We start from the raw sequence: 23,492 nt of genomic DNA on the forward strand, positions 1-23,492 counted from the left end.
GGACCACAAAACGGCCTGAAGACCTCCAGGGATTTCATAGTGTTAGGCACTTGGTAAAAAAAAAAATCAATGTCAGGTTTTAAAACCAAAAGGATGTTCCTGCCTGAACTCAGTTTAAAAAGAGAGAGAGAGAAAGGGAGCTAGGACTTACCAGGTGGTCCAGTGGCTAACACTCTGCCGTTCCAATTCAGGGAACACGTGTTTGATCCCCCTTTGGGGAGCTGGATCCCACATGCTGCCCAGCAGAGCCAAAAAAAAGGCAGAGAGAGAAAGTAGTCAGGCCTTCAGGATATCTAAAAGAAGTTGTCGTTTCATTTTTTACTTCAAAATTTGTATTTGATCACTTTTATTTAAATAAATTTTGAGATTGTTTAGAAATCTGTTGATTCATCTGCTCTTTGAAGCCGTACATACTTCAGTAGGATTACATTGCTAAGTTAAAATTAAAATTTTCAATCGTATATGAAGTTTGTCTGACCTACATGTAGAAAATGATAGACAATACAGCCTGTACCTAATAATTAACTCAATCATTATTACCCAAACTGTTCAACTGAATAATTGAATATTTTTCTTGAATGCGTAAAAGGATATCCATAATTATTTATTTTAATCAGTGGCAGGAAATTAACATGATCAAATGCACATTTTTAATTCTTTCTTCTTCATGGTCTTCTTTTTTTTAATGTTTGGCTGCACCTCGAAGCTTGCCTGATTTTAAACCCCAACCAGGGATTGAACCCTTGCCCTCAGCAGGGAAAGCACGGAGTCCTAACCACTGGATCGCCAGGGAGTTCCCTTTAATTCTTTCTTTACTGTATTTCCCAGCTTCTAATTCTAATTCTAAGAACTCATTTAAGAATAAACAATTCAAAAAAAAAGAGTACACAGTTCTGCTCTACAAGTTGTAAGTACCAACATGTATTTGTCAGGAGACTGGACTCATGAATGAATATAGTGATATACCCATATTTTTTTTAAACTCTGTCTCAACGTTATTTTATTTATCTAAAATGTTTTATGTACATTAAGCTCTATTTGCCCCAAACTGACAACTGACAGTTTTTAACTCATTAAGTTCAGAAGCACTCAGTTGACCAGGAATGTAAAGGTGCGGCAGCATCTGCAGTGAGCGGCCCTGTCCAGGGTGGGGGGGCCTGCTGTGTGCATACGCCCGACATGGAGGCGCAGGGCCACGGAGAACCTGTCTTAAAGGCCTGTCTCACAGTGCAAACTGCAAATCCCGTTTGGCTTCTACACTAATGTGTCGGCATGGATCTGGTGTGTGTGTCTGGAACATTTATGGGTATTTTTCCATGTGTTTCTTTAGCTTGTGTTAAGTTATTCATAAAACATTAGGTAGCAGCTGTTATTTCCATTAAGTGTATGTGTTAGATTCTCACTGGGGCCATTACAAGGGGATCAAGGGACAAGTGACAGGTGTTTTCAGGGGCTGCAAACTGCCCCAGAGAAGCCATACTTTCCTTGGCCAAGAAGGTGGTGGGGGACCCGCAGGCAGGAATCCTCACGGGTGCAGCCGGGACTCTCCTTGGCCCCTGGTGGCTAAATGCCACTGCAGATGTCCTCAGGGCAGCCCCGTGTTCTGGGGGGACATCACATCCACTCTAGCCCTAAGAGCCGCCTCGGGGGCCCCCCCGACACAGTGTGGAAACAGCATGAACGCTTCCTTTCGTCACTGTGCTGCCCCTCCCAGCTTGAGTATAGACTGTTCTCTGCTACCCTGGAGACAGACTTCTTGTTGTTCAGTCACTAAGTCCTATCTGACTCTTCGTGACCCCATGGACCGCAGCACTCCAGGCTTCCCTGTCCTTCACCATCTCCTGGAGCTTACTCAAACTCATGTCCATTGAGTCGGTGATGCCATCCAACTGTCTCATCCTCTGTCATCCCCTTCTCCTCCTGCCCTCAATCTTTCCCATCATCAGGGTCTTTTCTAATGAGTTGACTCTTCACATTATGGGGCCAAAGTATTGGAGCTTCAGCTTCAGCACCAGTCCTGCCAAGAAGCCCCCTTTTAATTAATTTGTTAGGAAAATGTGTTGTCCCACTACATTTTTACAAAGAAATAAGTGTATAAATTCACATTATCACCCTGTGGCAAACGCATTCTAAGTTGAGAAGATGTGATAGTGGATTTTCCTGTGACCGTGGAGATAAACTGCAACACTGAAAATAAGACATCCAGACAGGAAGGCAGTTTGGTTGCTTTGTTAGATTTCCAGTCTCAGTTGTACTGGGTGCATTTAGTCAGATTCATCCTTTTTAGCAGGTGAAGGGAGTCCCGTGAGGTTGAGCGGGACGCGGAGGTGAGCTGTGCTGGATGTGGGCTCTGTCGCGTGGAGGGCCTCGGCCCGGCTTCCGGGCGTGTTTGTCGTGCAACAGCGTGACAGTCCTCGCGCGCGTGTCCTCGCTCCTGGGGAGGTGCACGCGGCCGGGAAGCCCACACGGCTGCGTTTCTGCTGCTGCTCTGCGCTCACGTCCAGGCTGTGAACATAAACACAACTGTGACAACGAGGCGTCGCTTTGAAACCTGTGCTCCTGGCTTTCTCGGTCACCTGCACGGCCACAGCCAGGCGCCGGGAGGCAGGGGGCATTTCTTCAGAATCAATGTTTCTGCTTAAGAGAAGCAATGAGGACCTCCACCACCCTCCACTGTAGGATGAGGTCTGGGCGCTCAGCCACGGCCATGGCGCAGAGCCGGGGTGCAGGGGACCACCTGCTCTTGGCGGGGTCTGCAGACACGGTGTCGAAGGATAAAGACCTTCCTTCATAAATGAGCTGTGCTCCCTGCATTACCGTGAAGACGCCACCAGCTCCCAGTGTTTCATGTGAAAGCTGCCAATAAGCTTGCTTCTCGCCCTTCCCCGTCAGTTAGCGTGTAGATACTGTGCTGATTCCCTTGTCATAGCGATGTTGTGAGCGGTGGAGAAAAGGTCACTGAGAAGCAACACGTGATGTGGGAGAGGTGTGGGGGAGCAGTAAACACACTCTGGACAGCCAGCCGTGTCCCAGGTCAGGAAGGCGGGCCTCAGCCTGACCCCACACAGGGAAGGACGAGCCGTTATGGAAAGACCTGACCACCCGTGTCCCTTCCCGTCACAGGGGAGCAGGTGGGCCCCACCAGAAACATGAGGTGGTGGCCTCACTTGGGTTTATTTCTGAGCTGGTCATTTGCGTGGTGGGGCCTTCCTGAGCCCGGACAACATCCAGCAGCACCCCTGCCGCTCCCCTTCCCCATCGTAACCACCAGGAGTGTCCCCAGACGTCGCCAAGGTCCCCTGGGAGAGAGGGGTGCAGGTTCTCTGGGCTGAGCACCGCTGGCTGACGCTGCAGAGGGTCTGAGATTCCCCAGACGGGGATGGGGGGGCAGGGACTTGTCCAGGGCCCCCATGGTCCCCGAGAGGGTACAGCCAGCCAGCCTTCCCCAGGCAAGCAGCAGTCTGGGGGCAGAACAGTGTGAGACCCCACCCCCTGCCCGCTGTCCCCTGCACCAGCTCTGCCCAGCTGATCCGTGACACACAGGACATCCCTGGTTCCCGAAACCCCAGCCCCCCAGTGCTGCTGAGTCAGCGAGTCAGGACCCGGCTGAAGGGAGCTGGCACTCTTGTCCCCAGGGCCAGCAGGGCATTCGTGACCCCTCCTGCGTCTCAGAGCCTAACTCTCCCCAAAGGGTCCTGACGATGTCCAGCCTCAGCTCACAGTACCCAGACCCTCAATCACTCCAGATCCCAGGGTCTCTTCTCCACCACCAGCAATCGCAGTGAAGCCTGAGCTGCTCTCTTATCTTACTGAGAAGCCCAGATACATTCATAGATTTTTTTTCTCTGTGGCCAGAAACAACCTTCTTGAAGAAGGTGGGTTTGCTGTGCTTTTTGCATTTTCCTTCTTCTGGAACAGTCCCTCTGTTCTGCAGTGACTAGCCCAGGGAGGGGCTTCCCGGATGGGTCAGCGGTAAAGAACCCAAGTTCAATCCCTGGGTCGGGAAGATCCCCTGGAGGAGGGGATCCCCACTCCAGTATTCCTGCCTGAGAATCCCATGGACAGAGGGGCCCAGCCTGACTCCTAGGAGCTTGTGTCCTCAGTGACCTTGGCCCCATGGTGATGATGCTGGGGTTTCAGCAAGCTCACTAAGTCCTGGGTTTGCTCCAAGGGGGCTTGCAGGGGCACGACTGTAGGTGGGTGCAGGGGGTTGAGGGGCTGTGGTGAACCGTCTAGGGGTCCCTGAAGCTTTGTGAGCTCCACAGGAACAGGACTGACCGCGGGGCCTGCGCAAGAGTTACCACAGGGCTGGAGGGGACGCACCACAGTTGACCAGGTGGACGGAGGTCTTCTTAACCCGATGTTAGCCACTTGAGCACCACGGGTGGATGGGCCCGGTGAGGAGAGTGAATGTGCCTTTAAGAAGCAGCTTCAGGCAGAAAGGCCCTGCCCTGTGAGGTGAGGAGCCCCCCACCTCGGTGGAGAGGCCCTCCTGCTGCTGGCGACACACCCTCTGGGCAGAAGCTTCACGCTCACTTCACTCTCAGCTAGTTGTCAGTGCTGGAGGTCGGAAGCTTGGGAATGCTTTCTCAAACATCAGAATCTCCCAGAATAAAAACCTGGAATAAAGTCAGTTTTCAATGATTTTCCTTTTGGGGCTGATGAGCATTACGGGGCAAGTCTTTAAAAAGACTTATTTTAGAGGTTTCTCTGTTGTAGACACTGTTCAGAGTCCATTTTTCTAATAGCCTTCTTCCTACCTTTGTTCTCTACCCAACGTGCCTGTTTCCCATTCGCCCTTTTGAAAATGTGTGCATTTTATAAATTTTCATGTGCAGTTTCTATGCCTTTAAACTCAGATCCTCCTGACGTGATAAACTCACTCTGCTTTATTTGTTGATGTCCATCTGGGTGACACTTGATGCTTTATTTCTTCAGCGGATCCACTCACACAGATTTAAAAGTCACTGGCGGGGCAGCTGCGGCTTGGGAGTGCTGGCTGGAGTCCCCACAGGCGGGAGAGGAGTTGGCCGTCTCCACGGGCTGCAGAGCACTGACTCCTGGCCTGGGTCTGCAGGCCCTTAAAGCAGAGCCGCCCCGTCTGCCCCCGGGGAGGGGGCCGCCCCCTGGGCCACACGCCGGCGTGTCTGGTCCCCGAGCCAACTGCCCTTGCTCACATGCCGCCGGTGTGGGTGCTGAGTTTGCTGATGATGAGGCTCCCCCCACAGGTTCCAGCCAGTTCTTCCTTCCAGGGGAAGCAGCACAGCCGGGCTCTGTGGGAAGTCCACTCCCATCAGAGCAGCTGTGAGGTTTTCCTGCCGTGAGAATTGGGACCACCCGGGCCCAGCACATACAGCTGGTGAGTCTGGACGCCTCCTAAGGGGCGTTCAGTACCGTTTCAGGTCCAGTTGTGCTTGTTCCCTTCAGTGGATTTCCAGCCCGTGGCCTGTGTGGAGCTGTGGCGGGGGCACAGGGCACAGGGGTGAACAGGGTGGACGTGGAGACCTGGCTCCCTTCTCTGCCAGCCCCACGGTTTATACCCAGCGAGCCTGTGCTCGCAGGGAGCAGCCAGCCTGCCGACCTGTGTGTCTTCTCTGTGATGAAAATAATGCCTGTTCACCATAAGTGTTTGTGGAGCGCACAGAGAGCCTTCCGCCATGCCGTCGCTGATGATGGTCGTCGTTAGAGTGTGCTTCTAACCTCTCTTCCTTCCCAGGATTTCGGTGCAAACACAGTCCGTCTTGGCCTGGAGAGAACCGCGCAGGCCCTGCGGTTCTAGCTCCACGTATAGAACGAGCCCCTCTCCTGGTGCCTGACCTGCGTGAGGACAGTGGGCTGCCCTCTGTCCTGCTGAGTCAGAAGTCACCTATTCTGCCTGATCTGGGGGTATTTTCATAACTTTTCACCATTAAACACACGTCTGCGTAGACGGTCTCTGAGGACAAAGCTTCCCCCACACTCTGCGTCCTCTCAGGCTGGACGCCAGGGGAGCAGTGCCTGACGGCTGGCGGGTGCTGGGCGGGAGAGCAGGCTCGGCGGGCAGCACCCCGCTGACCGGCTGTGTCCCCCTCACAGGCGTCTCCTACGCCAGCTACAAGAAGACGCCACCGCCCGTGCCCCCCCGCACCACCTCCAAGCCCTTGATCTCGGTGACGGCGCAGAGCAGCACGGAGTCCACGCAGGATGCCTACCAGGACAGCCGCGCCCAGAGGGTGGCCGCCTGGCCCCCAGATGGCCGCAGCCTCTACAACTCCACGGACAGTCTGGACAGCACCAAGGCCATGAGCTTGGCCCTGGAGACGGCCGCGGCCCAGCGCCACGCCTCCGAGGGCCAGGGAGGCGCCACGCGGACCGGCGACAAGGCCATCCTGGCGTCCAAGGCCGAGGAGTTCCTCAAGAGCCAGCGCTCCTCCATTGGGGTCCAGGTACCTACCCGCGTGCACGCCCTCCCCCCAGTGACATGGACCGGGTCCTCGTGGGGACCCTGCAGGCACCCAGAGTCTCTGAGCCCCAGCTTTCGGGAGAAGCCAGTGCCAGGTGCAGCGGGCAGAGGACCCCCAGGCATTTCCAGGGGCAGCCGGCAGCATGGAGAGTGTGGAGATAGGTTATTCTGATGCATAAAAAGGAGGGTTTGGGGTTGAAACCCGATCTTTCTAAAGCTTTTTAGTCTTTTGGGCTTTGGGACCAAAAGTGAACGACCGGGAGGCTTTTTGCAGGAAACAGGAGCACATCTGCCCAGGGGCCCCAAAAGTCCCCACGCCAACCCCTGGGTACCCACGGATTATTCTTCTCATTGTCTTCTGATCACCGAGAGCCAAAACAGCTGCCCCTGCACCGACACCCACCACCAAGTCCACTCGATTTCCAGGAGGGGAGGGACACAGCACCACCCAGCTCCCGCTCAGGAGTGGGGCCCAGGACTGGCCTCTTGGGGACCGCCTGGCTGGTGGCCCCAAGCCCAGGCAGGGTCAGCAGCCAGGCAGGTCCTCGGCAAGTCCGGATACCTCCGTCAGCCTGAGTCCTGTGGGGCGCTTTAAAAACCCTAGGCCTCCCTTGCGCCACGGAGGAGGGCCCACGCATCGGCAGGCATGAGGGGGAGCCTTGTCTCGGGCGTTGTGGGGCCGGGGGCGGCAGGCTGCGAGCTGACCGCTTGGCGGGTCCCCTGAACCCGGTCTCCACACTGTGGCTTCGTTGTTTTGTTTAGGATTCTGAATTCCCAGAGCATCAGCCATACCCAAGGTCAGATGTAAGTACCAAAATACGCCCCCGAGCCAAGTACGCATGAATTTTATTTCCTCCCTTTCCGGGTTATTCATCCTCCGCTCTCGTCGCCTCTCTGTCCTCATCTATATGCCAGGCTCTATGCTAGGTGCTCCCATTGTCGCGGGGACCCTTGCATCCCCGGAGACGCAGTCAGCCCCCTCCTGAGGACACAGCTGGGGCTCTGAGCGCCAGTGACCCCCGCAGCCACAGCCGTCTGGGCCGAGGTGCTGGCCCGGGTGCCTGCTGCCCTCAGGGTTTCTGCCTTTACAGTCACGTCTGCCGAGGAGACCTGTGAGGCCCCCAGGCTAAGAAGGTCACCTCCCTGGGCGCCTGTGACCCTGGTTTCCCACCTGCCACCTTCCACAGGCTTCCTCTGGGCTGCCCGCTGAGCCACAAACAGGGCTGGAGGGTCAGGTTCCCACTTCTCTGAAAACAGTGGGAACATTCCAGGCAATCAGATGCTTTCAGATAGTCCCAGAAGCCCACAGACCTGCCTTATCCCCCTCCCGCCTCCAGTCACCCCCAGGAGCCGCTGACACCCTGCCAACCCCACACCCCATCTGCTTCCAGCTGCGGAGCTTCGCCCCACGGCCCCCCTCCCACAAGCCCCTGCAGACCCCCAGCTGCGTGTCGCGGGCGGGGGGGCACACCTGCCCCTCTCAGTACCCAGCGCCTAGCACAGCGCCTGGCACATAGCAAGCTCCTGGTCAGTGTCGGTGGGCGAGCGTGGGCGAGTGTGGGCGAGCGTGTGAGTGCAGGGCTCGCTGTCCTCCCGGCGGCAAAACAGTCACAGGACGACTGAGCGTGTCAGCTCGGGTGGCCCAGTGGGGTGAGCTGGAAGCCAAAGAAAACGTTACCCAAGGAACTCGAGCGACAGAGGAGGGGGGCGCCATCCGGGAGCAGCGGGAGGTTGAGCTGATGGAAGGACCACTGCACACGCCTAGAGAGCTCCCGGGAAGTGCTGGAGGATGTCGAGGGCTCAGGGCTCAGAGCAGAGCGGTGCAGAGGGCATGGCCAGGGGCCGGCTTGGGGACCCGCGTGGATGCACCGAGTCCGTGCCAAGCCCCTTGGGCTCCCCCAGTCCTCACAAGAGCCCCACCTGCCCACAGGGGCCACGTCCAGCCTGGAACGGGGAACCCGAGGCTGGGGGCCAGTGATGGGAGGGGGGACCCCAGCACACAGAGGGGGATGACTTGAAGGGCATGCCTTGCCCCCACGAGCCTGCTCTGGCTCACCCACGACACCACGTGGAGGACAGCTGACCCCGCCCATCACCCTGTCCTCAGCCTGCAGGGAGGGCGGCAGGTGTCCCAGTGTCCGTCTGGCACTGCAGGGACAGTTCCTGCTGGGCTGCCGCCCAACCTCCCAGGACACAGCGTCCGGGATACCTTTCATTTTACAAACACCGTTCTTCCCACCGAGCAGGGGCCCCTCCTGCCTGCACCTTCCCTGGAGCCCAGGCCCGGGACAGGGGCTGATGTGTGGAGTCCTCAGCTGAGCCCACAATGTCCTGCCCCAGACCCTGCAGGTCGGGCTGCACCCGGGCCTCCTGGTGACCTGCCCTCTCACCTGGACACTACATCTGGCCCTCCCTCATTTCCTCATAGTGACGGTGACATCGAACGATTTTCTTTGTGTTCACTTTGTTTTTATCTATGATTTGTCTGTTGTTGCAGGGTTTCTACGTTTGTTTTGTGTGTGTGTGTGTGTTCCCAGGTCCTGTAATGTGGTCTGATGTCCAGGGGTCCTTCCATCCTGTCTGCCTCAGTCATCCCATCTCTAAAATGGGAATGATGCCCACTCTGTGATGTCATAGGTGGTCACTGGGTTTAAATGTCCTCCCCGAGGCTACACCCAGGAGTCCTGGGCAGGTTACATCCCCCCGAGCCCTCCATCTTCCTACCTGCTTCTGCTGGGGCTTCCTGCATCTCACAGGGCAGGGGAGGCAGTTCACCTCTAACTATTAGACTCATAGTAGGTCACCAAGAAAAATGTGGGGACTCCATGTGGGAGCAACTCACCCACTTTGCTGTAAGGGCTTTGAAGGCAGAGTCTAAGATGAGCTTCTTTAGAGCAAAAACCTGAGATCAGAGCTCAGCCAACATTCTGCTAACAGCCTCCTGCTTTCTGGTCCCTCCAGCTGTGGGTGATCAGCCATGACTTCCTGAAAATCTGGGCCATACACATGTGCACTCACATGTCACACATGTGCTGCACACATGCACACTCTCACATGTGTGTCCTCATGTACACACGCGAGCATGCACACACATGCACCCCACATGTGTTCACGTGTACATGTGTGTGCTCACACGCATATACACTCTCATGCACATGTGAGCATGCACACACAGAGGTGTGTGGTTGCATGTACACATGTGCACTCACACATGTGCACTCATGTACACACATGTATGTGCACATGCATGCCCACAGAAGTGAGCTCATGCATATGCATGTGCACTCACATGTTCACCCCATATACACACATGTGCATGCACATACATGCACGTGCCACAGATGTGCACTCACATGTACAGATATACACGCTGTCACATTTGCACCTTATGTACATACATGTGCATGTACACACATGTGCATGCACACACATGCATGCCCACAGATGTGCACACTTCCATGTTTGCACTCTCATGTACACACATATGCATGCACACAAATGCACGACCACAGGTGTGCACTCACATGTGCACACTCACACACATGCACTCTCGTGCACCCTTCCCCCGCTCTTCATGGCCCGTGGCTCAGTGTCAACCCCTCTGTCACGGCCCAGGGACAAGAGGCGGGTGCTCCAGGAGCCCAGCGCCCACCACTCACGTGGCAACAGGGAGGATCCGTCCCCATCCACAGCAGGCACCTCCAATCAGCACTTGCTTCAGAGAGGTCACTCACATACGCAGGTTCTGCGGACTTCATCTTTCTTCTCCATGCCCAGTACACCCTTGCTGTTATTGTTTAGTTGCTTAGTTGTGTCCGACTCTTGGCGACCCCATGGACTGTAACTCACCTTGCTTCTCTGTCCATGGGATTCTCCAGACAAGAATACTGGAGTAGGTTGCCATTTCCTTCTCCAGGGGATTTTCCCCACCCAGGGATCGAACCCAGGTCTCCTGCTTAGCAGGAGAATTCTTTACCGCTGATCCAGGGAAGCCCCTAAAACACCATGGCTCTTGTAAAAATGAATATGTACATATATTTCTCAAAACTTTTATAATCCTTTTACACTTCTCATCAGAATTTTCTCTTTGGAAAAAATTCCTTTGATTTCCTTCCCACTGTGCAAAATAATAATTCATTTTCTTTGTCCTAAATTTGATTTTCCCCATCCTCATAAAGCTCTCCCAAGATTTCTGAAATTGATAAATATTTAGCTCGTCCTGGCTTTATGCAAGTTGACCACATCCCCCTCCACCTTTACCTTCTGAAAAATGGAGACCCTTTTTTTGTTAGAATGGTTTCATATGACAACCACTGTAGTATCTATGAAATTCATTATATATTACTTGAACTTAATATATCATTACTATATCTGTGGATCTTAAAAGTGGAGGTGAGGGAGGGAGCGTTAGATTTGCTTTGGAGAACCTACCTGAACCTGGCCTCACACAGTTTCACACTCATTAACCCCGTGTTTGCTGATCCCTCACTGTTGAAATTAGGAAGAGAAGAGCCATAGAATCTGAGACTTACCTAAGTGCCACATGGCCAGCAAGTGGCAGAATTTGACTCCAAAAGCTGTATTTTTCTCATTCACTGTAAATAAGAGAGCTATAAGAGAGAAGCTGTGCACACCAGAGAAAAGAAGATAATTATTTTGTGACATTTTGGTTGGTTTGGTCACTTTACGGTCAGTTTCTCTCTGTGCGGATGTGTGTGCTCTACGTGTGAACACGTCTCGGGATTGGATCGTTCACGCCACCTGCCAATGCACGCTCCTGGCTCTGTGTTGTGGCGTCAGCATCGTCGTGGCTTCATCCATCATAACCGCACAGGTGTCTGTGTCGTGAGCAGCCTGAAGTTGCTCAATGTTGCCAGTATCCTGTCCTCCTGTTTCCCCCACTTTCACCTTTTAATATGTTAGAATTCAAGGAAACTTCTTTAGACTAGACTCCTAGGACTGGAAGTAATGAGGCAAATGTTCTCAACATTTTTATGATAAAAATTAGTGCTCTTTCCATACAAATGTCTCCCTGAAACTATACGAACAAAGTAATTTCACCCATATTGTGTATCTCTCAAATACAGCAGTATCTACCAGAATGGCTGTGAATATAGTCACAAAATTATATACATGCACAGACATAGATCTACAATGGCATTATTTAAAGTGGCAGAAAACTAGTTATATCTAATTAAATCAGGTTATAGTCATAGAATGGAACAGAAGCTAGAACACAGGCAGCTCATATTGCACTGACATGGTAACATTTTTAACATATTAACTTATTGCAATCTTTTTGTGTAAAGCAATAGTAAACACAGTGTCCACATCCAGCAAGGTAACATTTATGTCAGCCATGACCCACTTGAAATTAGAAAGACGTGGTGATCACCAGCAGGTTAGGAATTTTACTCAACCACATTTCCTCCTGTGCGTGGGTGCTAAGTCGTTCAGTCGTGCCCGACTCTTTGAGACCCCATGGACTGTAGCCTGCCAGGCTCCTCTGTCCATGGGCTTCTTCAGGCAAGAATGCTGGAGTGGGTTGCCATGCCATCCTCCAGAGGATCTTCCTCACCTAGAGATTGAACCTGCGTCTCCTGAGGCTCCTGCCTTGCAGGTGGCTTCTTGACCGCTGCACTACCGCTGTCCCAGGCTCTACAGGGCCACCCCCCCGCCCCGCCCCATCCCAGGAGCTGCAGGGTCTCCATGGGCCATGCTGATTCTGGCCACAGCGGATGCTGAGCATGCCTCTGCCCTCTACAAGCTGTGCACCCCTGGGCAAGTTACTCACCTTCTCTGATTCTTCAAGTGTTCCATGTGGCTGGACCCAGGGTATCATGTGCACCAGCTGTGGTAACACTTGCCTGCTCTTAGCTCAGCGCCTGACGCAGGATCAGCTGAAAACAAACACCAGCTCTTAGCAGCACAACTGCGCCTCATCACAAACCGCGTCAGCCCCTGGCGACCAAGACTTAGCCAGCCACGACTGCCCAGGGCACCTCTGCTCATCACAAGCAGGAGACGGTGTCACAGTTACTCGTCTCACGGTTTATGTGTTGCCCTTGCAACGGTCACTAATGTTTTTAAGAAAAGATGTGTTTGACAGTTTAGTTTTGACATTTGTGGACTGGAGTCAAAACACCTTTTGAGACAGTAGGTACTATTTCTTGCAAAAAAAAGAAAAGGGACCGTATAGAAGCTGGGATAGCATTCAGTTAAACTAATCTTTGGTTGTTTAGTCATATATTTACTCAAGGTCGTATATTTACTCTTCTGGGGCAGACTTTTCATACTGAGAGTTTGGGAGCGGGAGGTTGTTTGCTTTTGGAGTTTTGGTTATTTTTTTAGGAACTGTACGCTACTAGAGTTCTCTCATGAGTTAATGTTGCACTACAAATGCTTCCTTGGGCTCGGGGAGACTTCTCGGCAAATGCAGCCACCGTAAGGACCGTGTGTGGAGTGCACACTTTCTGTTCTGTTGTGGCATTGCCCTGCCCGGGCACATCCTGTGAGCAGACGGCGCTGTTTCGAGGCGGGTGGAGGGGTTGCCCGGGGCTGGTAAAGCTTCAGTTCTTCCGTATGCCATGTATGTGGATGCCGTCATCACCACCATCCTATTCAACAGCCCGTGTGTTGTGTTAGCTCTATCTGGTTCATGCTGTACCTGCAGGATGTAACAAGAGCTTTTAAGTCCTCTCATAATGCAATCCAACACAGCCTGTTTTCGCCCAAGCTAAGCAAAGCAATTTTATTTGCATACATTTAGAAGGTGGAGGCTCAGCGTTGAGTTAGGGGGTCATGCACAATTTGATGAAACATGTAGCAACATAATTACACCAGCACCAGTGCATTTCCCTCCCGTTGTTGTTTTCCTGGGTCAAGTGCATCTCTGCATTAATTACACAAATGCGTAATTAATTATGGCAGATGAACACACAGACAAATAGTCCCTGGTCTAGGTCCCTGTCTTGGTTGTAAAATAAAATGTTCTCTGTTGCACTAGGTGGAGACAGCTACAGACTCCGACACGGAGAGCCGGGGGCTGCGGGAGTACCACTCGGTGGGCGTCCAGGTGGAAGATGAGAAACGGTAACCACTTCAGACTTCCGGGGCCTCTGAGCAGGGCTGCGGGTTAGAAATGTGATGGCGAGTGTCTGGACAGCACAGGCCATCAACGGTTCATGCCGTTTGTGGAGACAGGGTCATATATCCGTAACCCTAACTCAGTGGATATCATTCGGGTATGAATTAGCATCCTTCTGAGCTTTGTTTCTGCTAGCGGCTGGGGACTCTTTTTTTTCTAAAGTAACTTACCACCTGTGAAAGCAGAGGGGCTGGCAGCTCTGAACACCAGAGTCCTTCACCCAAAGGGGAGAAGGATGAGCATAAAGCCAGTGCAGGTTTCCCCACCTTAGGATGTTAACAGTACAGCCACAGAGAGAGGGAGAGTGAAAGAAGATTGAAGAACCCTTAGGATGGTGACGCTTCAAAGGAAGCCTTCACGCTGCCCAGCACAGAGAAGTCCACGACAAGAGTGTTGTTTTTGTAATGAGGACAGGGTGATTATTCTGTTTTATATTTAAAATAGCATATCTTGTAAGTTTCATAAAGACAGATTTGATGGGCATATCACATCGTGAGTGCCAGGCAGCGTCTGGTTGTTGAAACCCTGGTGAGTCACTCACAGCGAAGGTTTTAGACCAACCTGCAAAGATGTGGACTGCCAAGGAATCGAGAGCACAAACTGATGGCTTCCCCAGGATGGGGGCCTCTCAGAAACCGTGTCTTCCGCCCCAGGACCTGGGCTCGCGGCCCCCCGTCCGCGCTGGTGGCTCCTTCTCAGCGCCTTGCCTCCAGCGAAGGCACATCCATTAGCCAGCTGCACACACAGCTGCCTGCCATCTGCGGGTCCAGCTGGTGAGGAGCCAACTTGTGTAGCTTGGCAGAGTTTAGGTGTGCAGACACAGATGCACGCACACGCACATGTACACATGCACACATAGACACACACTCACACAGGCATACACATGCACACACACACAGAGACACGCATGCATACAGACACACATGCACATACACACACACACACACACACACACACACAGAGTTCTCACCAGCAAAATCTGGGCTCCAGTTATAAGTTCGTTCTTGCCAGTCCTTTCAGTAACTGGCTGTGAGGAATGAGTGACATTTAAATACATACAATGAAAATGTTTTTTAAACACCTGCTGAAGTCAGAATTTGGATTCATTATTTTGCATAAAAGACATAACCAGATGATACTGCATTATTCAGAGAGAAGAAGCTCATGTCCTGAAATATGATATGAATAGCCACCAGAACTCAACAAGGCACAGATGTTATTACTTAAAAGAATTATGTACTCGAAAGAAGCAGTGGGGCTTCATTTTACATACACACAACACACAGAAATGTGTAAGCCTGTCACGTATTTCTGAAAGGCAGGTAACCACCCCAAGGCAGTGGTTTCGGGAATAGATTAAGCCACCTGTGGTAAACTTAAGTCTTCAGTGGGCATCACTCAGCCACTGAAGCTTAGGTAAAAGTTAGAGTTTCATTCTTTGCAAAGTCAAATAAAGCTCTCACACAGATGAAACACCAGTGTGCTGATAACAAAGATGAAACCACTCATCTCCGCCACGAGGCTGGCGTGTGGCCCAGCCTGCTCTGGATGTGTAAGCTGGGCTCTGCGGCTCAGGGTCATCTCCGACAAGCTCCCGTCTGTTTCCCTCCACCCCCCGCAGACATGGACGCTTCAAGCGCTCCAACAGCGTGACGGCTGGGGTGCAGGCGGACCTGGAGCTGGAGGGCTTCCCAGGACACGTCGCCACAGAGGACAAGGGCCTGCAGTTTGGGTCCTCCTTCCAGAGGCACTCGGAGCCCAGCACCCCCACGCAGTATGGGGCGGTGCGCACCGTCCGGACCCAGGGGCTCTTCAGTTACCGGGAGGACTACCGGACCCCCGTGGACACTGCCAGCCTGCCCCCTCCCGACCCCTGGCTGGAGCCGGCCCTGGACGCGGTGGACGGTGGGCGCGCGTCCCCGTGCCACAGGGACGGCGCGTGGTTCCTGAAGCTGCTGCACACGGAGACGAAGCGGATGGAAGGCTGGTGCAAGGAGATGGAGAGGGAAGCCGAGGAGAACGACCTCGTGGAGGAAGGTAAGAGGCAGGTCTCTGCTGAGGCCTGAAGACACTCGCCAGGTTTCCATAAAGCAAATGAGCACGTGGAGGATGAAATCCATGAGGACAGTCCCTTTGATTCCTGAGTAAATTAAAGTGCATGGGCTCCCACCATACCCCAACTGAGCTAAGACGCAAGCAAATGAACAGAAAAGCAGTGGCTGAGATATTGACGGGCATCCCTCTGTTCCATGCTGTGTGATGGATAGCAGGATGGCTCAGGCCCGCAGGGGTCTCGGGACTGCAGGTTATCTCAGGGTCCATGTGCTGGTTCTCTGAATTTTGGCAATGGTGATGGGCAACAATTCAGCTGTTTTCTAGACTCGTGACTGTCCCGTGTTAAAAGAAATTGCTTTGGCTTTGTGTCAGAGAAAAGCTGGAGATGGTAAGTGACTGACCTCCCAGCTAGTGTGGAGTGTCTTCTGCTGTTCAGAAAATGCCATGCCTCATCCCTGGCCACTTACTTCACTCTGATTCTCTGAATCCGTCACCCTCATTTGTGGTTCAGAGAGGATCCCTGAGCAATAAAATTCACACTTGGCTTGTGCCTTAGGCCCTGGGAATTAAGAGGTGACACTAAAAGTCCCCAGCACTGGAGCCTTGTCCTGGTAAGCTATGATTTTCTTGTCACTGGGGGTGGTCGGGAAAATCCTGGAAGTAATGCCGTGAACATCCTGTGTATGACTTGATGATCTGCAGTGACCCGGATCAACAGTAAGATCCTGTCACCTAGGCTGTCGTCATCTTATTATCAGCATCTGGAGAACACGTTTCTCCTTCAGCCCGGCAGAGGAAAGGGGGTTTCTGCTGTCCGTCAGCTGCATTTCTCTACACAAGTTTTTTTCACCTTGTTTGCACCTTTGGGATCTTCTCCCGGACTGTGTGTCCTGTAAAGCCCCAGCAGGCATTTGCTGAGCACATGGTCTCATAGACTGCGGGTGGAGACACTGATGAGCATGCAGCACAGACACCGCAGGGACCGCAGAGTGGGTAAGACCAGCACAGAGGCGTTTCTAGTGAGTGAGGAACGTGCGCGTGGTAAGAGCGGTGCAGAGCCAGCGCTGTAAACACCCCCAGATCCGGCAGATGCTGCCAGCAGGGCAGTCTGAGAGGTCTTCCTGGTGGCGGGGGAGTCTGGGCGGACCTTGAGGGCAGGGAGACTAGTCAGGCAGGCGAGCGAATATCAGGGCAGGAGCAGGGGCAGAAAGCCAGGCCAGAGACTCTCTAGGAAGGCCCTTCCTCAGACGTGGACTCTGCATCTGCCTGGGGAGCTTGGTCCTGACCTCCAGAGCCCCTGGCTCTGTCATGCCTGAGGACAGGCACATGGGCACATGCCCTTCTCAAAGGTGGGGGCGGCTTTGCGTTTTCCTGGAGCTCTGCCCGGTCTTAGGCTCCTGGGCAATCACACTTGATACACTGATCGTCCTCCTGGGGTGCCCAGATATGCTGACCATCCTCTGGCGGCGCCCGGACACGCTGAGCGTCTGCTGGCGGTGCCCAGCAGAAGCCTCGGTGGCGAGAGTCCGAAGGAGGAAGAGGGAAGGGGGGCAGTCTTCACACACAGGGTGCTTCCACCCCTACTCACGCCTCTGCACAGCAGAGCATGTAAAACCCTGTGTATCCTGACACCGCCCTCGGCCAGGCGGGGGGCCCCTCCCCCAGACACCAGCTCAGTCACCGTGACTCCACGGGGTCTTCCCGCCACTGTTTCATAACCTCGTGAAATCACATCTCTAGGAGCCTCGGATTCAAAGAGCAGCGAACAGGGCTACCTGATCCTTTCTGTGATTTTCTCAATTTCTTCATTACCCAGCTTTATTTTTTGTGCCAAAGGTGAGAGAATGCTTGCTTTGAATCTCAACTGTATGCTTCGCACATTAACCGAGCACCGTATTGGTCACGTTTAAGTGATTCCCTAGTAATGGTTAATGGTGAGATAACTTTCCATTCCACTCCTCACTTTAAAAACAGGTACACGGTTCTTGGTTACAGTCCTGTTAAAAAGCGAAGATTAAATTAAATGACTGTTGAACCAAAACCCTGAGCTCCGAATATTGAAATTTCCATTATGTGAGATAACTTTTCTCCCAAGCTATTATTTTATAACCACAGCTCACTGAATTGATCGAACAAATTCAGATTCACTCAGGTCTCTACGGTTAATAAAAATATCATGAGAACTGTTAAATACTGGTATAAGTTAAATCATGTTAAAGCAGGTTAATCCATAAACAGATACTCTGCAGGGATTGTAAACCACCACTAGACTAGTGTTTTGGGGTTTTTGTGTTAGTTATGTTAAACCAAATGGGTAAGTGGCATAAAGTAAAACCAAAAAAATAAAAATAAAAAAAGGTATGTTTTCTGAAATGGAAGTTTCCAGAGCCACAAAGATCTTACTCAGCAGGTTTGTAAAAAGATGAATGGCCTGAGGAACTGCGCAGTGGGGTCTTTTGAGAGGTGCTGGGGTGTTCTCTGGCCCCCAAACATCTCTGCCCCAGAGCTGCTAATCTGAAGATCTCCCAGCCAGAGGCACAGACCGCAGGCTCAAGGCGCGGGGAGACCTCATCATCTGAGGGACCCCCATTCTCGCCACGTTATTGCCAGAGCTGGGGTTCGATGCTCACCGCGGGTCTCCCAGACCTCCTTCCCTGGAGGTCCACGCTCTCTGGTCCGGCTCGGGCACCGTGCCGTCGGCAGTAATCACAGTGACCCGGGGGACTCGGGGACCAAGGGGGTGAGGAGGACGGGCCGCAGGGACACTGCCCTGGGCCTGCGGTTTGCCCGGGAGTCCACACAATGAAGGTTAGAAGCGGGACGGCTCCCGAGCACCGCCGCTTCCAGCCGGGACCGGCCCGGTCACCGCGAGCCCGAGGCCCCGCCTCTGACAGGACGCGGCGCCCGCGGAGGGTGCGGGCAGCGCGCTGGCCGCCCCAGCCGCCGGGGCCGCGGCACAGCGAGCCTGAGAGAAGGCGTGTGGTCGAGAAACGGGAAGCTGAGAAAGCCTGAGGCTTCCCCAGGGGTTTGTGGACTCGGGCGCGTCCCCACGCCTGGGTCTGGGGGGAATCGGAGAGACCCGCGAGGTCGTGGATCTCCGCAAACTGTGTACAAATGCTAGAAAAGCCCACCTCGAATTTGAAAAGAATAGTGTTAGTGTTGCCCTGGCACTTCATAGTAGATTTAGGTGGAGTTGGAAATTGTAGAACAGGTGTGAAAAATAAATTAAAGGAGCAAGTCAGTTAATCAAATTTCTCTGTACATCAAAGGAAGGCCTGGGTTGTCTCAGGTTCTTTGTAAATTTGCGTTCTGATGAGCATGAGCCCTTATCTGTAGCTCTTAAAAGAAAGTGGTTAAACTATGACAGAATTAGGGAAGGATAGTGGAAAAGAAATGGCAACCCACTCCAGTATTCTTGCCTGAAAAATCCCATGGACTGAGGATCCTGGTAGGCTATAGTCCATGGGGTCGCAAAGAGTTGGACTCGACTGAGCGACTTCACTTCACTTCAGTGGAAAAGAATAAATTGAATTTTTGCTTCAAATTCTTTGCAATTACGGGAAGCTATTATTTACATTGTAGGTGTCAGATAGAACCATCTGCGCTGATAAGCACAGATTCCCTGCCATTAGCCATCAGGCCAGTAGCCACACTCTGACATTCCTTACCTCTCCCGAGCAATAATCAATGTATACCCTTTATAATAAGTCTCCACTATATTAAATCAACCCCCAGACATCACCCCCTATCCATGCTGTGCTGAAGTTTATTAACTGAAGTCCTGTATATTAAAACTTCCATTGAGGTGCCTTTTAAAAAGGATGTGAAAAACGGGGACTGAAAGTCCAGCATCACGACACCTCACAGACGACACCCACTGTTGACTTTCTCATGCTTTTCATCTTTCTTATGAACCTGTGGAGTAAGATGTTTGTGGCTCTGGAAACTTTTATTTCAGAAACCACACTACTCTGGGGGGTTTCTTTTTGTTTGTTTTACTTTGTGTCACTGACAATGCCATTGGTTTAACTGATTGACTTTTTAATTATCACTTCAGCAAGTGTAGCGTCAGTGAAAAAAAAAATGCATTTATATGTGAGTCACTTCTATATATTCGTACAGTGACCATTTGGTTAAAACAAGTCTCTTTAAAGGTTTTCGTCAGTCCTGCTAGTTACAAGGGTTTCCAAGTGGAAATCAAACATGTTCAGTTTGGGGGTGAAATTGTGAACCAGGTGGGAAGTATTTTCAGCCCTTCCCGGCCATGCTCCGGCCCCTCTGCCTTCCTGCCCTGTGTCCCCTCCACTGCCCAGAGCTGGGGGAGGTGAGCAGGCCGGGGGGCCGGGGGGTGAGCCCCCTGCAGCAGGCTGCGGGCGTCAGAACGCTGACAAGACAGCTTTCTGTTTCGTTCAAGTCTGAAAGGATGCCACGGTGTTATCTGGTGAACTCACTAGTATTGAAAGTTACAGTTTTAACTCTTGTTCACGTTTTGGAAGCAACCGAGAATTGGGTGACATTAGGGAAGCATTGGTTTCCTAGGGAGGGCCGTGGCTCTGTGGTTGTGCAGGGTGCTGGCGAGGGAGGCGCTGGCTACAGCTCATCTCCAAGAGAGTCAGAAAGACAGACACGCACAGAGATAGAGATCCCAAGAGATGGAGCGGAGGTGCTGGTGGCACTTTGTTTCAGGTACTCTGTGTGTGCAAGTCGTCACAACAAAGCTTTGGGGAACAGCAATCCAGACAAGTCAGAAAATGCAGGCAAGCTCAGGAGCGTTTCAGGCCACTAACCCCCACCCCCACCCCCCTCACCCCAGGAGAGCACCACATGGTGGACATGCTGTCCGGGGCCGGGTGCTCACCCTGTAAGCACGATGATGCCCCGGGCCTTCTGTTCCATGGCTGCTTTCTGTCCCAGTAGGACACGTCCTCGGCACCCCTCACAGACAGATTTCGGGGACTCCGGTTCCAGTTCGTGGCACTTGGCCGCCTGTGCACCGAGGCCCCCAGCTGTGTCCATGAGCCCCACCCCGGGGAGGCCAGGAACCAGGGTCTCAGTGGCTTGTGGCCCAGAAGTCAGAGTCCTTGAGGCCGGTTTCTAGCTCGCCCTGAATGAGCCTCAGCTCATTATTTTGGAGGCTGCATATCAAAATTAGCAGTGTTTGGGGAAATTAGGGAGAAAGCTAGAGAAACTGAGTGTACCTTTCTGGACGTGGGCTGCACCCCTGTGGAAATGCCAGGTCTCAGGCCCACCCCACACCCCCTGACTCTGCCCGTAACCAGACTCTCCCTGGCCAAGTGACCCACATGCTGAAGGTTCTGCCCTCTGGGCTCTTCTCCAGACTGAACCTCAGGAATATCCCAGGGTCAACAATCCGCAAGTACCAAAACACCCTGTTGGTGGTGATGGTTCAGTGTCTGCTTCATGCAAGACGAGCTCCCAGCTAAGATCTTTGTCTCGGAAGGCTCCCCACTCCCCTGGGCTGGAGACAAGCTGGCCCCACATGGAACGTCAGGGGCTCTGTGTAGCTGGTTGTTATCTGTGTTGTGCGGGTCTTAAAGGGGACTCAAGAGAGGAGACACTTGCCCTCAGAGGGGAGTAGCTGGGGATGGCCTCTTAGACCGAACCCCAGAGACAAGGGCCCAGGTACAAAGGCCAGAAGCGTTTGCCTCCAGATGCCTAAGTGCCTCTGAGATTCATGGGAGTTGGGGTCTCCCAAAGCTGTTATTTCTGAAATAATGATGATGTTCACAAAGGCCAGGATTGGGGCAGAATGATGGGAAGTGAGGAGGCACTTGGAGGGAGTGGGTGGGAGGTTTCCCAAAATTTTCATGCCAGAAATCTTTCTTTTGCCCAGTTCAAATCCCTAAGTCATCACAACTATCCAGTAAGTGGTTAAATCCTTTCCACTGACAAAGCTGTATTACTTACTTTTTTAAAGTGCCCTTTGATTAATTAAGTTCTTACAACTTGAGATCCTTCATAGATTAAACTGACCCTTGCTGCTCCTGACAGCCCTAGTGAGCTGGCCACCAGGTGCCTGAGGCAGGACGTCCTCACGCACGCTTCCAGGGGTCAGCAGGGTGATGTGAGGGGCCAGGGTCCCTGCCAGCCAGCTTACTCCCGAGGGGCTGGGTGGGCTAGCAGGACCCTGACAGTCAGTCAGTATTTGGTCATCTTTGAATTTCCTTCATGGATCAGGATGGACCAGATGGAAAGATGGCTCAACTGTGACCGTTCCACACAGTAATTTCAAAGTTTTCACCTCCGGTGACCAAGGATAATGGCTTCCCAGGTGACTCAGTGGTAAAGAACCTACCTGCCAATGCAGGAGATGAGGGTTCGATCCCTGAGTAGGGAAGATCCCCAGGAGGAGGGCATGGCGACCCCCTCCAGTGTTCTTGCCTGGAGAATCCCACGGACAGAGGCGCCTGGGGGGCACAGTCCGTGGGGCTGCGGTTGGACACGACCGCACGCACGCTAGGACATGGAGCCGCCGCGGGAAGGCCGCCTCACGTGGTGCCCCTCTCCTGGCCCCCACCGACCCGCCCATAACCCTGTGTGTGTCCACAGTCCTCGGCAAGATCCGGAGCGCCGTGGGGAGCGCCCAGCTGCTGATGTCCCAGAAGTTCCAGCAGTTTTACTGGCTTTGCCAGCAGAACATGGTGAGTGCCCCCTCAAGACCCTAGGGTGTGGGTCAGCAGGCCGGGCGTCCACTCTTTCCGCCCTCACCTCTGCCCTGTCCGCTGTGAAGGACCGCTGCGGGAGTGCGGCCTGGTGAAGGATGAGGACGCGCCCAGCTCCAGGGCCCAAAGCAGAGAGGCCTCGGCTGTGGACAAGGGATGGGTGCGGTGGGCAGAGGGCGGTGGGCCCCCAGCCACGAGAGTGTCCTTGGCCACCGGCCTGCCCCTTGGGACCCCAGGCAGGGGGACAAGCGTGAATCTTGTCATGGGAATGTCACAGTGAAGGCGGCTCCAGGAGGTGACTCCAATAGAAACACGTAAGCAGCCACGCTGAGAGAGACTGGCAGGGGCTTCCAGGAGCAGTACCGGCTTTATGTTACAGGCAGGAGTGAACTGAAACGCTGTGGACTAAGTTAGGAAATACGGTTGGCACTAAACTTGGTTCTGATCTTCCTGAAAATCAAAGGAAATATATATATATATATTATATACACATATATATATTCTAATGTGAATACTTACATATATACAATATTATGTATAAATAAATATAAATACGTATCATTACACACATACTTTTCCTTATCTGACCAAAGAAAGTACTCACTTGATATTATTTTGGAGAAACAATAATTATTTGGAGAAAGTCATTGAAGAGTAATAGCTGAATGGTATTCACACTACTTTACAACCTCTTCTATGTATTTTTATTTATAATCCGTACACTGACCTCTTTCAGACCAAACATTTTCATTAGCACACAAGCAGCAGTTCACAGTGCCTCGACCTTGTTTTGCTCCGTCCTTAAATTCACAAGGAGACCTGTGAGTTTGCAGCATGTTCTTCCACTTGGAGGCAGCCTAGCACGTCAGAGTTGCCAATTCATCCCTCTTCATCAGGATCATTAAAAAGAATGTTTTCTCCAATATTTTCCATTAATCCCATTCCAGTTCATCATGAGATTTAAAGCGTTAGCACCTGGTCTCCTCTGACGTGAAGTTACAATCAACATTTAAGAGCAGGGGACGGGCAGGCTTAGGGTCCCTGAAAGGAACGTGCAGCTGTAGAAACACTTGGCTCTCCCATCCCCCAGGCGTGTCCTGCCCTCCCCCTGCCCCAGCCCCACCCCATCGCCATCTCTGAGGACTCACCAAGGCCACCAGGGGGC

At 52.7% G+C, this 23,492-nt stretch overlaps 1 protein-coding gene across 1 annotated transcript in view; it reads left to right on the forward strand.

Annotated features, from left to right (window-relative positions):
* DLGAP2 (DLG associated protein 2) overlaps positions 1-23,492 on the forward strand; it is a 590,155-nt gene that overhangs the window by 557,848 nt on the left and 8,815 nt on the right. Inside the window, exons 9-13 of the mRNA XM_043454559.1 lie at positions 6,076-6,425; positions 7,205-7,246; positions 13,449-13,534; positions 15,211-15,626; positions 22,215-22,306. Of these exons, the coding sequence (XP_043310494.1) occupies positions 6,076-6,425; positions 7,205-7,246; positions 13,449-13,534; positions 15,211-15,626; positions 22,215-22,306 (986 nt within the window). The remainder of the gene's footprint in view (positions 1-6,075; positions 6,426-7,204; positions 7,247-13,448; positions 13,535-15,210; positions 15,627-22,214; positions 22,307-23,492) is intronic.

The sequence above is a fragment of the Cervus canadensis genome, chromosome 31, assembly GCF_019320065.1.
Source record: "Cervus canadensis isolate Bull #8, Minnesota chromosome 31, ASM1932006v1, whole genome shotgun sequence".
NCBI classification, from domain to species: domain Eukaryota; kingdom Metazoa; phylum Chordata; class Mammalia; order Artiodactyla; family Cervidae; genus Cervus; species Cervus canadensis.